The sequence below is a fragment of the Oncorhynchus gorbuscha genome, linkage group LG21, assembly GCF_021184085.1.
Source record: "Oncorhynchus gorbuscha isolate QuinsamMale2020 ecotype Even-year linkage group LG21, OgorEven_v1.0, whole genome shotgun sequence".
NCBI classification, from domain to species: Eukaryota; Metazoa; Chordata; class Actinopteri; order Salmoniformes; family Salmonidae; genus Oncorhynchus; species Oncorhynchus gorbuscha.
The window spans coordinates 34,546,981-34,564,740 of record NC_060193.1 but is presented as its reverse complement, the minus strand read 5'-3'; the positions used below and the strand labels follow the sequence as shown (position 1 = coordinate 34,564,740).

Genomic DNA, 17,760 nt, shown 5'->3' with positions numbered 1-17,760 from the left:
AAAATTCAAAAAGTTGACGATAAACTTTCACAAAACACTTCGAAATACTTTTGTAATGCAACTTTAGGTATTAGTACACGTTAATAAGAGATAAAATTCATCAGGAGGCGATGTCAATTCTATAGGTGTCTGTTTCGAAAAAATGTCTTGGCGAGAGCTCGACCAAAACATCCGGCCGGAGAACGGAGGGAATCGATTCCCTTGATTCGGTTAGACCAAGAATCAATTGCGAATCAAATGACAAGACTCTAGACAACGTGTGGAAGCTGTAGGCACTGCAACCTCGGCCTCATTTAATTCGATTCACTTTGAACAATTCCTTGAAGTCGCGGATGGATATTTATTTCCTTTTTCAGTGATTAGATATTCCTGCACTTTTCGATGAAACGCACGTTCTGTTATAGTCACAGCCGTGAATTAACCAGTTTTATAAACGTCTGAGTGTTTTCTATCCACACATACTAATCATATGCATATACTATATTCCTGGCCTGAGTAGCAGGGCGCTGAAATGTTGCGCGATTTTTAACAGAATGTTCGAAAAAGTAGAGGGTCGACTTAACAGGTAAAAAATGTATGGCAATGTAGCTAGTTAGCCTGCACTTGCTAGCTAATTTGTCCTATTTAGCAATCTTGCTGTTGCTAGCTAATACGTCCTGGGATATAAACATTGAGTTGTTATTTGACCTGAAATGCACAAGGTCCTCTACTCCGACAATTAAAACTTCTTAGGGCTGAAATTTTGTTAACGGGATCGATATGACAACAGCATGTGAAAGTGCAGAGCGCCAAATTCAAACAACAGAAATCACATAATTAAAATTCCTCAAACATACAAGTATCTTAAACCATTTTAACGGTAATCTTGTTGATAATCCCACAAGTGTCCAATTTCAAATAGGTTTTACAGCGAAAGCCGCCAAGTCACAGAAAAATTCAGCCATTTTTCCAGCCAAAGAGAGGAGTCACAAAAAGCACAAATAGAGATAAAATTAATCTCTAACCTTTGATGATCTTGATCAGATGACACTCAATAGGACTTCATGTTACACAATACATGTATGTTTTGTTTGATAAAGATCATATTTATATAAAAACATCTCAGTAGTTCCATAAACATCCGGTGATTTTGCAGAGAGCCACATCAATTTACAAAAATACTCATTATAAATGTTGATTAAAATACAAGTGCATTATGAATGGAAATATAGATAAACTTCTCCTTAATGCAACCACTGTGTCAGATTTCAAAAAAGCTTTATGGAAAAAGCAATGAGAACGGTGCTTAGACAACAAATACATATATCCGCCATGTTGGAGTCAACAGAAGTCAGAAATAACATTATAAATATTCACTTACCTTTGATGATCTTCATCAGCATGCACTCCCAGGAATCCCAGTTCCACAATAAATGTTTGATTTGTTCGATAATGTCCATCATTCATGTCCAAATAGCTAAGGTAAACTCACCCCAATCCGTACAAATGTGCGCAACCGCAACATTCAAACGAGGCTTCAATGAAAACTAATGGGACTGTAGCGACTGTGTTGACTTCAAACTCTGAGGTGTGAACTACGTTCCTATTCAAGCGTTGATCGACATGGTACTGGCTCTATAGTATTGGAGAAAAGTTGAAAAATAGACCCTCCGTTACAACATGACGTGTCATGTCGTAACGTACAGCACGCATAAAGCAACTATTTCCATCTTACAATCTCTCTCCACCAGGTGTAGCACTTCTCTCATCCTTTAAAAACAAGAAATGGACAGTGACTGGGTAAGGGAGGATACCTAGTCATTTTTTGCGTCTTCATTGCATGTGACCATCATTCTCAAAGCCGCTGTTTACTTCTAAGATCACTTTAGCACCGCCCTAAAAACCTGATTCAAATTCGACGCAAACCTTCAAATAGGTATGTAATGACACATTATATAAACTCTTTATAGTGTTATATTTACATTTTAGAGGCGATAAGGTGATAGGTTGGACAGAGAGTGAAAAAAAGCTATTTTCCCACACAACATCTCTCCTTCTCACTATCACGCATTAGTTTCGCTTCCCCACCTGCCATTTTTAAAAATCATTTTTGGGGAGCTAAAATAAGGGCAATTGTACGGACCAAGGCGATGTACGAGTTTACGTGAGTTTACGTTACTTTTGTTAGCGCGTTTGGTAAACAAATCAAAACTCATGAAGCGTGTTCCATAGTTGCAGACTAAATGTCGAAATGTTCCGTTACCGTCCGTAGAAACATGTCAAACGATGTTTTTCAATAAGGTTCCAACTGGAGAATTCCTTTGTCTTCAGAAAAGCAAAGGAGCGGAAGCTACCTCTCATGTGAAATGCGCGTGACCTGCGCGTGACTGCTGGCAGACCTCTGACTCATTCCCCTCTCATTCAGCCCCCCTTCATAGTAGAAGCCTCAAACAAGTTTCTAAAGACGGTTGACATCTAGTGGAAGCCTTAGAAAGTGCAACATAACCAATATCCCACCGTGTATTCAATAGGGGCTGAGTAGAAAATCGACCACCGATTTCCTACTTCCTGTTTGGATTTCTTCTCAGGTTTTTGCCTGCCATTTGAGTTATGTTATACTCACAGACATCATTCAAACAATTTTAGAAACTTCAATATTTCCTATCCAAATAGACTAATAATATGCATATATTAGCAACTGGGACTGAGGAGCAGGCAGTTTACTCTGGGCACCTTATTCATCCAAGCTACTCAATACTGCCCCCAGCCATAAGAAGTTTAATCCACCCATAAAATGGCCAACTGAATCATTTCTAGTCATCTCTCCTCCTTCCAGGATTTTTCATTTTTGAACCTATATGGTGATTGGCATCTAACGTTACACTTTCATAGTATTACCACGACAGTTGGCAACACAGTTAGTCTGTGTTGAGGAGATGGCACATGGGTACCTGCTTCTATAAACCAATGAGGAGATGGGAGAGGCAGGACTTGCAGCGTGATCTGCGTCAGAAATAGAAAGGAGTTCTAGTTTAGCCCTTGGCATCGGAGATGCTCGTTGGCGCGCACGAGCAGTGTGGGTGCAATAACTTAATAACATGGATTTCTAAATGTATTTTGCTACGCTCGAGCACGCGACGTGTCCGGTCTGGTCAGCATGTAAGGCTATGCATCTCAGTGCTAGAGGTGTCACTACATACCCTGGTTTGATTTCAGGCTGTATCACAACCGGCTGTGATTGGGAGTACCATAGGGTGGCGCACAATTGGCCCAGTGTTGTCCGGCTTAGGGGTAGGCTGTCATTGTAAATAATATTATTTTCTTAACTGACTTGCCTAGTTATATCAAGGTCAAATAAAATAAATAGCTTTCACCTTCCATGCCATTTCAACCAAAAAATGTAATGTGATGGTGCTGAATCAACTTGGAAAACTGATTGGATTTGCAAAATGTAATCAACATAATTTTTTATTGTTTTCACCCAACTTTTAATCTAAATACAATATCATGTTGAAATTATTTTGTGATTTCATGTTGAGTTCACGTGAAAACTAGAAATGGTCTATAATAGTATGACGGTTGACGAAGTGAGCAGTACAATAAATAGTAATAAATAATAGCAGCAGTGATGGTAGTGAGTGTGTGAGTGTGATAGATTGCATTTGAGTGTGTGTATGGATTGTGTGTGTAGAGAGTCAGTGCAAATCAGGCATTTTTTGAGAAACAGAACCAGGAACGAAAGTGATTTTTCCAGTCCCACAAAAAAACAACAAAGAGAATATGCAAAGCCCTTACTCTGTCACTCAGAAACCTCTTCCAGTGTCTGCCTGCCAGCTGAAAATCTTTGCAAGTGTGTGTGTGATTACACTACCTGCCCCTCTGAAGCATATGCTACAGTAATCTACTGATGTAACAAGCGATGTTCACTCTAGGACTGCTGCGCAGAAGAAATGTGATGCCTCGCAGTGACATCTTCACTGAGTTTGCACTATATAGATTACATTTTTTTCTGTGATCGAATCAACATTTCAACCAAAACAAACATCAGCCCCTTTTCAATGCAGAGTAGAACGTGTAGAATTCTGTTGGTTGGGGTAGCACACAAGTGGTCTTTCAATCACCCATGAGTGTTGATATTCTTTGCTAGTTAGCGAGTTATTATCCCCGTTATAGATAAGTATAGGTCAGCAATGGGGGGTTACTGCTTTCTACAAAGCACAGCACATGTTGGCCACATTTCAGGCAGTCTTTGAAAAAACAGTCAAGTAAGAAGCTTACATCTTAATTGAAGGGGCAGTGTTGTACTTTGAGACAGGCTTGAGTATGCAAATAATAAGTATGTCAATAAGAAAGTGGTTTCTTGTATCATACAACACAATACAATGCAATTTACAGTCACCTATTTGGCCCATAGTGTTACAGATCAAGTAAAAAATTATATGTAAAAACATTTTTTAAAGTCTCATGCAATGTAGGCCTACATTGAACACCACATATATACTGTAGGCTATGTCATATAAGTCAAAGGCTATTTCCATGTGGAAGTAGGATTTGCTCCATTAGTTTTGTTGGTAGGTCTACATTATGCTAAAATAACCACGAAAGCCTATTGGCTACTGGCTAAAACTGTAAAGGTACAGCCTCAGTGTTCACTGTAAATGCACGCCGGAAGTTGCAAAAAATTCTCACAACTTTCAAGTTTCCACTCACAAGACCTAAAATTTGCTCAGTCCCCCAAAATATTAGAGGAAACATCAGTGAAAAGCGTGATTTAGAAGATAGGAAGATACATTTTTCATTAGAGAAGAATAGATATATTTTTCAATGATTGTTAAGGATACTATAGTTTCACATTGGCTTTATTAATAAATCCACTTATGGATCATGCGAATTTTCGCAGCTTTTTGTTAAAAATCGCGCAACATTTCAAAGTCCTACTACTCATGCCAGGAATATAGTATATGCAAATGATAAGTATGTGTGTATAGAAATCACTCTGAAGTCTCTAAAACTGGTTAAATCGTGTCTGTGGCTATAACACAACGTGTTTAGGAGTAAAAATCCCTCGAAAAACTGTTCTCCAAAAACACAAAAAATATATTAATCCGCCAGTCAATGTTTTGTTTAAGGCGACTGCAAATACATGAAGATGCCCTGTAAACGCCTACAGCTTCCACACGATGTCGTCAGTGCTGGCATTTCTAGCAGACTTAATCCTTGGTTGTATGACGTTTTGCCTTTTCCCGTTTTAGTCTCTCAACAGGATGTTGTTAAAATGGAAAAGATGGCCGCTGATTTCAAGACTAGCTGCTATCGAATACAGATCGCCCCGTGATGAATTGTATAGATTATTAACGTTTATTAATACCTAAAGTTGGTTTAGAAAAGTAGTTTGAAGTGTTTTGTAAAAGTTTATAGGCAACTTTTGTAATTTTAAAAAGTGACGTTGCGTCTTGTAAAAGGGAATATTCCTGGATCAGACCGGTCTTCAGAAAACGACATTTTGGCTATACAATGACGGATTTAATCGGGAAAAAGACCCAATTGTGATGTTTATGGGATATATAGGAGTGCCAAGAAAGAAGCTCGTCAAAGGTAATGAATGTTTTATATTTTATTTTTAGCATTTTGGATAGCGCCGGCTACCGCAAAATCTGTCGTTTCAGGTGACGTTCCAGTACTTTGGGGGTGCATGCTATCAGATAATAGCTTCTCATGCTTTCGCCGAAAAGCATTTGACAAATCTGACTTTGTGGCTGGATTCACAACGAGTGTAGCTTTAATTCAGTACACCCCGAAATACCTGAAGGGGACGTAAACAAAATAATTAGCATAGCCGGCGCTACACAAAACGCAGAAATAAAATATAAAACATTCATTACCTTTGACAATCTTCTTTGTTGGCACTCCTAGATGTCCCATAAACATCACTATTGGGTCTTTTTTCGATTAAATCGGTCCATATATACCCTAAATATCGATCTATGAAGATTGTGTGATCCAGGAAAAAACAGGTTTACGCAACGTCATTTTTTAAATTAAAAAGTCGACGATAAACTTTCACAAAACACTTCTAAATACTTTTGTAATCCAACTATTAGTAAATTTTAATAATCTATCAAATTGATCACGGGGCGATGTGTATTCAATAGCTCCACGTCTTGAATTCATGGTCGAAAATTTCTCATCCAAAACATCCTGTCGGAGACCGGAAGGAATGGGCTCTCCTCTTACTCATTTGACCAAGAAACAAAGCCCAGGCAATTGACATGACTGGCGACATCGTGTGGAAGCTGTAGGACTTGCAATCTCAGCCCCATGTAATTTGGTAATTTGGTCCCATAAACAATACATGCAAGTGACGCATTGATACTTTTTCCAGTTTTCAGTGATCAGTTTTTCTTGCGCTTTTCGATGAAACACAAGCTCTGTTATAGTCACAGCCGTGATTTAACCAGTTTTAGAAACGTCAGAGTGTTTTCTATCCACACATACTAATCATATGCATATACTATATTCCTGTCATGAGTAGCAGGACGCTGAAATGTTGCGCGATTTTTATCAGAATGTTCGAAAAAGTAGGGGGTAGGATTAACAGGTTAACAGTTTTATGGCCTGGAGGTAGAAGCTGTCTGAGACCAGATGCTCTGCTACCGTCTGCCCACACTGAATAAGCCGGCAAGCAGAAGCATCAGTCAAAGACAGAGCCAAAGTATCTTGTCCTTAAGCCTCACCATCCCTTGCAGGCTTTTAGACCTTAAGTGGCTCAGTGGTGTTCTATAAAGCTGGCAGTGTTCATAAATATCTCATAGAGACTTGTAAATGTAAGTGGAATGATGCTGTCTAGTCTCACTAGACACATCCCACTGGGCACTGACGTCAATTTCATTTAAATGACGTGGAAACAATGTTTATTCAACCAGTGTGTGCCCAGTGGGATAGGAGCTTGTAAAGAACAACCTTCCATTGGTTGGTATTCATGTACCATGGTGCAAGACAGAGGGGTAGTGCGAACGGCCCAGTACATCACTGGGGCCAAGCTTCCTGCAATCCAGGACCTCAAAACCAGGCAGTGTCAGAGGAAGGCCCTAAAAATAGTCAAAGACTCCAGCAACCCTAGTCATATACTGTTCTCTCTGCTACCACATGGCAAGCTGTACCGGAGTGCCAAGTCTAGGTCCAAGAGGCTTCTAAACAGCTTCTACCCCCAAGCCATAAGACTCCTGAACATCTAGTCAAATGGCTATCCAGACTATTTGCATTCCACACTACTGCCACTCTGTTGTCATCTATGCATAGTCACTAATAACTCTACCTACATGTACATACTACCCCAACTAACCGGTGCCCCCGCACATTGACTCTGTACCGGCACCCCCCTGTATACATTTTTATTTTTTACTGCTGCTCTTTAATTGTTACTTTTATCTCTTTTTTGATCTATTTTTTATTTCACCTTTATTTAACCAGGTAGGCTAGTTGAGAACAAGTTCTCATTTGCAACTGCGCCCTGGCCAAGATAAAGCATAGCAGTGTGAACAGACAACAACACAGAGTTACACATGGAGTAAACAATAAACAAGTCAATAACATAGTAGAGAAAAAAAGAATATATATACATTGTGTGCAAAAGGCATGAGGAGGTAGGCAATAAATAGGCGGAGGAGTGAATAATTACAATTTAGCAGATTAACACTGGAGTGATAAATGATCAGATGAACATGTGCAGGTAGAGATACTGGTGTGCAAAAGAGCAGAAAAGTAAATATAATAAAAACAGTATGGGGTGAGGTAGGTAAATTGGCTGGGCTATATACCGATGGACTATGCACAGCTGCAGCGATCGGTTAGCTGCTCAGATAGCAGATGTTTAAAGTTGGTGAGGGAGATAAAAGTCCAACTTCAGCAATTTTTTCAATTCGTTCCAGTCACAGACAGCAGAGAACTGGAAGGAAAGGCGGCCAAATGAGGTTTTGGCTTTAGGGATGATCAGTGAGATACACCTGCTGGAGTGCATGCTATGGGTGGGTGTTGCCATTGTGACCAGTGAACTGAGATAAGGCAGAGCTTTACCTAGCATAGGCTTGTAGATGACCTGGAGCCAGTGGGTCTGGCGACGAATATGTAGCAAGGGCCAGCCGACTAGAGCATACAGGTCGCAGTGGTGGGTGGTAAAAGGTGCTTTAGTAACAAAACGGATGGCACTGTGATAAACTGCATCCCGTTTTCTGAGTAGAGTATTGGAAGCTATTTTGTAGATGATATCGCCAAAGTCGAGGATCGGTAGGATAGTCAGTTTTACTAGGGTAAGTTTGGCGGCGTGAGTGAAGGAGGCTTGTTGCGAAATAGAAAGCCGACTCTCGATTTGATTTTGGATTGGAGATGTTTGATATGAGTCTGGAAGGAGAGTTTGCAGTCTAGCCAGACACCTAGGTACTTATAGATGTCCACATATTCTAGGTCGGAACCATCCAGGGTGGCGATGCTAGTCGGGTGTACGGGTGCAGGCAGCGAACGGTTGAAAAGCATGCATGTGGTTTTACTAGCGTTTAAGAGCAGTTGGAGACCATGGAAGGAGTGTTGTATGGCATTGAAGCTCGTTTGGAGGTTAGATAACACAGTGTCCAAGGAAGGGCCATAAGTATACAGAATGGTGTCGTCTGCGTAGAGGTGGATCAGGGAATCACCCGCAACAAGAGCAACATCATTGATATATACAGAGAAAAGAGTCGGCCTGAGAATCGAACCCTGTGGTACCCCCATAGAGACTGCCAGAGGACCGGACAACATGCCCTCCGATTTGACACACTGAACTCTTTCTGCAAAGTAGTTGGTGAACCAGGCAAGGCAGTTATTAGAAAAACCGAGGCTACCGATATGTCTGCCGATAAGAATATGATGTTTGACAGAGTCGAAAGCCTTGGCCAGGTTGATGAAGACGGCTGCACAGTACTGTCTTTTATCGATGGCGGCTATGATATTGTTTAGTACCTTGAGCGTGGCTGAGGTGCACCCCTGACCGGCTCGGAAACCGGATTGCACAGCGGAGAAGGTACGGTGGGATTTGAGATGGTCAGTGACCTGTTTGTTGACTTGGCTTTCGAAGACCTTAGTTAGGCAGGGCAGGATGGATTTAGGTCTGTAACAGTTTGGGTCCAGGGTGTCTCCCCCTTTGAAGGGGGGAAGACCGCGGCAACTTTCCAAATCTTTGGGGATCTCAGATGATACGAAGGAGAGGTTGAACAGGCTGGTAATAGGGGTTGCGACAATGGCGGCGGACAGTTTAAGAAATAGAGGGTCCAGATTGTCAGGCCCAGCTGATTTGTATGGGTCTATGTTTTGCTGCTCTTTCAGAACATCTGCTATCTGGATTTGGGTAAAGGAGAACCTGGGGAGGCTTGGGCGAGTAGCTGCGGGGTGGGCGGAGCTGTTGGCCGAGGTTGGAGTAGCCAGGAGGAAGGCATGGCGAGCCGTTGAGAAATGCTTGTTGAAGTTTTCGATTATCATGGATTTTTCGGTGGTGACCATGTTACCTAGACTCAGTGCAGTGGGCAGCTGGGAGGATGTGCTCTTGTTCTCCATGGACTTTACAGTGTCCCAGAACGTTTTGGAGTTAGAGCTACTGTATGCAAATTTCTGCTTGAAAAAGCTGGCCTTTGCTTTCCTGACTGACTGCTTGTATTGGTTCCTGACTTCCCTGAACAGTTGCGTATCGTGGGGACTATTCAATGCTATTGCAGTACGCCACAGGATGTTTTTGTGCTGGTCGAGGGCAGTCAGGTCTGGAGTGAACCAAGGGCTATATCTTTTCTTCGTTCTGCATTTTTGGAACGGAGCATGCTTATCTAAGATTGTGAGGAAGTTACTTTTAAAGAATGACCAGGCATCCTCAACTGATGGGATGAGGTCAATATCCTTCCAGGATACCCGGGCCAGGTCGATTAGAAAGGCCTGCTCGCAGAAGTGTTTTAGGGAGCGTTTGACAGTGATGAGGGGTGGTCATTTGACCGCGGACCCGTAGCGGATACAGGCAATGAGGCAGTCATCGCTGAGATCCTGAATAATGTATATTAGGGTGCCCATGTTTAGGGTTGTACCTGGTGGGTTCCTTGATGATTTGTGTGAGATTGAGGGCATCTAGCTTAGATTGTAGGACTGCCGGGGTGTTAAGCATATCCCAGTTTAGGTCACCTAACAGAACAAACTCTGAAGCTAGATGGGGGGCGATCGTTTCACAGATGGTGTCCAGGGCACAGCTGGGAGCTCAGAGGGGTCGGTAGCAGGCGGCAGCAGTGAGAGACTTATTTCTGGAGAGATTCATTTTTAAAATTAGAAGTTCGAACTGTTTGGGTATAGACCTGGAAAGTATGACAGAACATTGCAGGCTATCTCTGCAGTAGATTGCAACTCCTCCCACTTTGGTAGTTCTATCTTGACGGAAAATGTTATAGTTGGGTATGGAAATCTCAGAATTTTTGGTGGCCTTCCTAAGCCAGGATTCAGACACGGCAAGGACATCAGGGTTGGCAGAGTGTACTAAAGCAATGAGTAAAACAAACTTAGGGAGGAGGCTTCTGATGTTGACATGCATGAAACCAAGGCTTTTTTCGATCACAGTAGTCAACAAATGAGGGTGCCTGGGGACATGCAGGGCCTTTGTTTACCTCCACATCACCCGAGGAGCAGAGGAGGAGTAGGATGAGGGTACGGCTAAAGGCTATCAAAACTGGTCGCCTATATATAGCGTTGGGGACAAAGAATAAAAGGAGCAGATTTCAGGGCGTGATAGAATAGATTCAGGGCATAATGTGCAGACAGGGGTTTGTGTCGTGCGGGTACAGCAGAGGTAAGCCCAGGCACTGGGTGATGATAAGAGAGGTTGTATCTCTGGACATGCTGGTTATAATGGGCGAGGTCACCGCATGTATGGGAGGCGGGACAAAGGAGGTATCAGAGATATGAGGAGTGGAACTAAGGGCTCCATTGTAAACTAAAACAATGATAACTAACCTGGACAACAGTATACAAGGCATATTGATATTTGAGAGAGACATACAGCAAGGCATAAAGTAATCGCAGGTCTTGATTGGGAGAGCTAGCTAAAACAACAGGTGAGACAACAACAGCTAGTCAGCTAACACAACAACAGCAGGTAAAATGGCGATGACGAGGCAGAGAGGGTCGGATTAACTACACACAGAGCCTGAGTTTGCGGCTGGGGCCGACAGATAAAACATAAATAAACAGAATGGAGTACCGTGATTAATGGACAGTCCAGCAGGCATCAGCTATATAGCCAAGAGATCATAGTGTCCAGGGGGCAGTAGTAGATGGAACAGCTAGCCACTACGCTAACACGCAGGCGACACAGCGTTTAAAGTTAGTAGCCCGGGGGTGGTAGGGGGGTCTGCTCAGATGGAGGCTGATTGAAGGCACAGTGGATGGAGTATTCGTCGGCAGACCAGACGTGGTGGTGCGGAGGGGCGCCGTGTCGACAGAGAATCCAAGCCAGATGGAGAAAAAGGTATTGTAGAATTTTGTTTGCTAGCCGGGAGATGTGCCTGGCTCACGGCTAACTGGTGCCAGCTTCGTGGCAGTGGCGTTAGCCACTATAGCCAATCGGTAGCAGTGGTGATCCGGTGCCAAGGTCCAGAGTTTACAGCAAAGATCCGGTGGAGTATTGGACTCTAGCCGTGTATGAGTGGGCTTCGGGTAAACAGCTGAGTAGGCCGGGAGGTGGGCCTCAGTGATAGCTTCGGTACTGGGTGCCACGGAGGGTGCAAGTTAGCTGTGAAGATTAGAAGTAGTGGCCCAGGGATTACTGCAGGAATCCGGCATTGTTGTGGAGAGACAGTCCGATACTGGTAAGACTGGCGAGTAATATCCAGGCTAAGAACAGGGCTGGTATCTGTTCAGAAGGTAAAAGCCGCTAGCAGTGGCTAACAATGACTAAATATCTCGTAGCTAATTAGCTGGTTAGCTTCTGGAGGTTCTTGAATGTGTTCTAAAGTAAAAAATCATATTGATTCCGTATCACATTGGGTGAGGCAGGTTACCGGAAGGTATAATCAAATTAAAAATCAAAAAGAGATAGAGATTTAAAAAAATATATTTATACAAAAAATAAGAAAAATACAAAAGTACACAAGAGGACGAACAAAACACGTCTTCACTGCTATGCCATCTTGGCTCATGCTCTTATTTTTATTCATATTTGTTTTAAAATGCACTGTTGGTTAGGGGCTCGTAAGTAAGCATTTCACAACCTCTTGAATCTAGGGGGCACTATTTTCATTTTTGGAAAAATAACGTCCCCAAAGTAAATGGCTATTCTGTCAGGGCAAGATGCTATAATATGCATATAATTGACAACTTAGGATAGAAAACACTCTAAAGTTTCCAAAACTGTAAAAATATTATCTGTGAGTATAACAGAACTGATGTTGCAGGAGAAAGCCTGAGAAAAATCCAAAACAGGAAGGGACTCTTATTTAGAGGCTCTGCGTTCCTATGCGTCCCTATCGAGCAGTGAATGAGATATCAACCAGATTCATTTTTTTCTACTGCTTCCCTAATGTGTCTAGTGTCACAATACATAGTTTGAGCCTTTTATTTTGAAAAATGAGCCTGAACGTCAACATTGCGTCAGTGGTCAGCTGAAGTCTCTCAGAGTGTTTTGTGCATAAAGGACAAATGCGGCCATTGTTACTCTCTATTCTACTAAGAAGCCACCAGTCCCGGTTGATATATTATTGAATAGATATTTGAAAAACACCTTGAGGATTGATTATAAACCACGTTTGCCATGTTTCTGTCCATATTATCGAGCTAATTTAGAATATTTTTTGCCGTTGTAGTGACTGCAATTTCCCGTTGATTTCTCAGCCAAGCGTGAAGAACAAACAGAGCTATTTCGCCTACAAAAATTATATTTTGGGAAAAAAGGAACATTTGCTATCTAACTGGGAGTCTCGTGAGTGAAAACATCCGAAGCTCATCAAAGGTAAACTATTTAATTTGATTGCTTTTCTGATTTTCGTGACCAGGATGCCTGCTGCTAACTAGTCATAATGCTATTCTAGGCTATCGATAAACTTACACAAATGCTTGTCTTGCTTTGACTGTAAAGAATATTTTCAAAATCTGAGACGACAGGGTGATTAACAAAAGGCTAAGCTGTGTTTCTATATATTTCACTTGTGATTTCATGAATAGGAATATTTTCTAGTAATATTTTTATCCGTTGCGTTATGCTAATTGGTGTCAGTTGATGATTACGCTCCCGGACCCGGGATGGGTAGTATCAAGAGTCTACACAGTCTACACCTGTTGTATTTGGCGCATGTGACCAATAAGATTTGATAAATAAAAAAAGACTGTGGTACATTATTTTGTATTAGCGTCCCACCTGGCCAACATCCAGTGAAATTGCAGTGCCCAAAATCCAAAAATACTAATTTCAAATATTTAACATTCTTGAAAATATATGTGTTATACATCAAAATAAAGCTTAACTTCTTGTTAATCCAGCCGCTGTGTCAGATTTCAAAAAGGCTTTACGGCGAAAGCAAACCATGCGATTATCTGAGGACAGCGCCCCGCATACAAACACATTTGTAAGTCGCTCTGGATAAGAGCGTCTGCTAAATGACTTAAATGTAAATGTAATGAAAATCATATTTCAACCAGGCAGGTGCGCCACAGAAGTCAGAAATAGAGATATAATGAATGCCTTACATTTGAAGATCTTCTTCTGTTGGCACTCCAAAATGTCCCAGAAACATCACAAATGGTCCTTTTGTTCGATAATGTCCTTATTTATGTCCCAAAAATGTCAATTTATTTGGCGCGTTTGATTCAGGAATACACCGGTTTCAACTCGCCCAACATGCCTACAAAGTATCTAATATGTTACCTGTAAACTTGGTCCAAACATTTCAAAGAACGTTCCTAATCCAAGCTCAGGTACCCTAAAACGTAAATAATTGATCAAATTTAAGACGGAATAAACTGTTTCTAATACCGGATAAAAACAATGTGAAGCACGCTCCAGTTCACGCTCAACAAAACAGTAGAGTCCACCTGGAGTGACACAATGATTTCTTCATTTCTCAACAGAAAAACATCGAACAATTTCTAAAGACTGTTGACATCTAGTGGAAGCTATATGAACTGCAACCAGGTTCCTAATAATAAGGGAGTCCCATAGAAAAAAAAATAGGAAAATCCTATGACCTCAAAAAACAAATTCTGGACGGTTTGTCCTCAGGGTTTTGCCTGCCATATCAGTTCTGTTATACTCACAGACAATATTGTAATAGTTTTAGAACCTTTAGAGTGTTTTATATCCAATTATACCAATTATATGCATATCCTAGATTCTGGGCCTGAGTAACAGGCCGTTTACTTTGGGCATGCTTTTCATCTGGATGTCAAAAAACTGCCCCCTACCCCAGAGAGGTTAAAGCTGAATATAACATTACTGTAAAGCTCAGGAACAACAAAGCCCATTTTGCAAAAAATAATGTCTATAAAGTCCAGTACATGTCTGTCAAAAAAGGTGCTATCTAGAACCTAAAAGGGTTCTTCGGCTGTCCCCCATTGGAGAACCCGTTGAATAACTATTTTTGGTTCCAGGTAGAACCCTATTGGGTTCCATGTAGAACTTTTTCGACAACCAAAGAACCAGTTTGGAACCCTTTTTTCTAAGAGTGTAGCAATATTCCAATGGCTAAATGTGCTTATTTAATTTTTTGATCTACTTAACCATAATTTATCCAGCTCATTCAGATAATTCAGAGCCAACTCTCATTGGTGTTAATGGCCTAAGCATAATGCAAACCTTTCATAAGATTAAGGTCCAATGTTTTATCATGTCTTATCAACTTATACATCATCTGGTTTATCTTTTCTCTCTTTCTGTATTTCTCTTTCTTCCTCTGTCCCCTCAGAATTTGCTGATTCTGGTGAGTTACTTTTCTAACTACTCTACTTTTCTATCTCTTTTTTACCCCTTGTAAGCTAACCATTGTAACAATACATGCTATACTGACCATCTTGCATGCATGGGACCGGGAGATACATTGGGGCCAAACACTGAGAGAGCTAGGTACATGATTTGTCCTTTGACACACGTCCAAAAAAGTAGAGGACAAAGGACTATAGAAATACCAAAAACAGTCCGTGGCTGACCATTGCTCACTGTGTCTGTGGTGTGTTTGCCCAGTTGAGGAGAAGATTCTTGCCACTTTGATTCCTTAATAAATCTACATATTTTCAGGATGACACAAACAGCATGTAATTGTATTTTAGTCTCTGACACTAACAATACTGTCTTTTGGCAGCTTGGCATGTTCAAAAAAAGGTGTTAGTATTATGGTCAGCTAGCTAGTCATAGCGTGTAACAAACCACACCTAACCTTACACTTTGAGTGTCTTTGTACTTATAGACATTCCTTTTGACTTAGAAGTCAAGACAAAAATGACACAAACATTTGGGAAATGTGTTTAGAAATCCTTGCAGTGTCAGGCACAGTTTTTCATTACATTTATGTTTCAATCACATTGCTACATTTTGTACTGTACTGTAAGTGGTATATTTTCTAAACTGTAAATGCAAAACTTTAAACTGATGGCACTTGTAATGTAACCATGGATGTTTAACTTGCACAAATGGGTAATTTGGTCATTATAGAGTTGTATCATTTCTGTTTTGGAATTGGTTCCTAAATTTATTGTGTTCCTCCTGTTTTATTGAAGGTCCTTTTTGGAAGAGACAATTCAAGTCTGACTACGCCCTGTGCTATTATTACACACCACAACTGTCAGCACACTCTATCTCTTTTTCCATCAGTGTGGCGCTAAAAACAATATCACTTAGGAGCTGCATCAAATATTGAACTGCAGAAAACAGGGAGGGGTTGGCTACATTGAACATTTTGGTTTTGTGCCTGAGCGCTCTTTGAATAGCAAAATAATGTCATAGTAACCAGCACAGCCTTACAGTACATCTAAGTTCTTAACCAGACCGACGATCCGACCATAGTCTAGTCATCTGTGGAGTTCTGTTGAATATTCATAGCTGAGATCAGCTTCATTGTCAGAGGTTTACACAGATCTGTGACTGGGGGAATAGAACTTTTGGGATAAATAAAACTAAATGTGTGCTCCATCTCGATCTAGTTCGCAATTTAGATAGCTAGTTGAATAATTTTAACTCAGTCCTGAACGTGGTATACACTGGGAAAACATAAAAATATAAAATAGTGGCACGAAGTCATGTTGTCATGTCAACAAAATGTGAACGACAGGGTTGGTAGCTCATCCCAGAGCACGCTCTGGCAGAGCATATGATGAAGAACAAAGACGCTTAAAGGCTTATTCGGGCTCGCCCCATAGGAGAACCCTTTTTGCTTCCATGTTTTTTAAAATTTAACTAGGCAAGTCAGTTTAGAACAACATTTTATTTAAATGACTGCCTACACTGGCCAAACCTGGAGAACGCTGGGCCAATTGTGTGCCGCCCTATGGGACTCCCAATCACGGCCGGTTGTGGTACAGCCTTGATTCAAACCAGCGTGTCTGTAGTGATGGCTCTAGCACTGAGATGCAGTGTCTTAGACCACTGCACAACTCAGGAGCTCCGTGTAGAGCCTTTTCCCCAGAAAAGAGTTCTACCTGGAACCCATAAGGGTTCTATCTGGAACCAAAAATGGTTATCCTATGGGGACAGCCAAAGAACCCTTTTGGAGCACTTTTTTCTAAGAGAGTACTGCATGATGTGATAGGATCCGGAAGCAGCTAGGTTTAGCATCTCTTTAGAAATCAACAACTTGTGTTGGTCGCAAATTCAGAGATGATAGTAGACAAAATAAATTACCTAATACAATACAATTTGGTGTTTTGTCTTGGATGGACAAAAGCCAAGCGGACGTTTGACTAGGTATGCGGTACAAGCCCCGCATTCATTGATGAATAGGCATCATAATGTTACAGGGCGATGTGCTCACTGTAGTGCTCACTGTAGCACTTTGAGATAGTTTTTCAATGAAATGCGCATTATACATTCAATGTACAATGAATGTGCTTACTTATTTATTCTGCCCACTCAAGCGCTTAAATGATTGAAGTTATTATGATTTGTAAACATGAAACCAACTTTTAAATGTGCTGATGGCCCCAACTTGGATTGCTTGAGGAAATATTTTTGTATTACATTTATACTTTTTGTACTACAACAATATTTAATACATTCTCAACGTATTTCAATGACAAAAAAGGGTCATAGACTTACATGGGGAATATTACACCATTTAACCTATAAACACCAAACCAATGTTGCGATGTTCAGACTGACCCAACTTTGATTCCTTGTCAAAGGTTTTTTGATACTATGTCTACTTTTTGAATTATAAATGTTCATAGAAGCCCCATGGGTTTGAATGGGAATTATTTGGATTTGCCACTGCTCCAACTTAGATGGCTTGCATTCAGATTTATGATAGTATTGGTTATTTTCCAGGCCGTCTGGACCTGCATCCTTGCGAGGGTTAACATGCTTAAATGTCTTACTCACATTGGCCACGGAGAAGGAGTGCCCACAGTCCTTGGTAGCGGGCCCCGTTGGTGGCACTGTATTATCCTCAAAGAAAGTGTTTAGGTTGTCAGGAAGCAAGTCGTGGGTGTCTGCGACATAGCTGGTTTTCCTTTTGTAGTCCGTGATTGTCTGTAGACCCTGCCACAGCTCGGGGTGGCAGGTAGTCTAGTGGTTAGACCATTGGG

At 41.2% G+C, this 17,760-nt stretch overlaps 1 protein-coding gene across 2 annotated transcripts in view; it reads left to right on the top strand.

Annotated features, from left to right (window-relative positions):
* LOC124008405 (sodium/potassium/calcium exchanger 2-like) overlaps positions 1–17,760 on the top strand; it is a 162,060-nt gene that overhangs the window by 85,196 nt on the left and 59,104 nt on the right. For both annotated transcript variants that reach the window (XM_046319666.1, XM_046319665.1), the window contains exon 5: positions 14,931–14,945. In XM_046319666.1, coding sequence (XP_046175622.1) covers positions 14,931–14,945 — 15 coding nt within the window. The remainder of the gene's footprint in view (positions 1–14,930; positions 14,946–17,760) is intronic.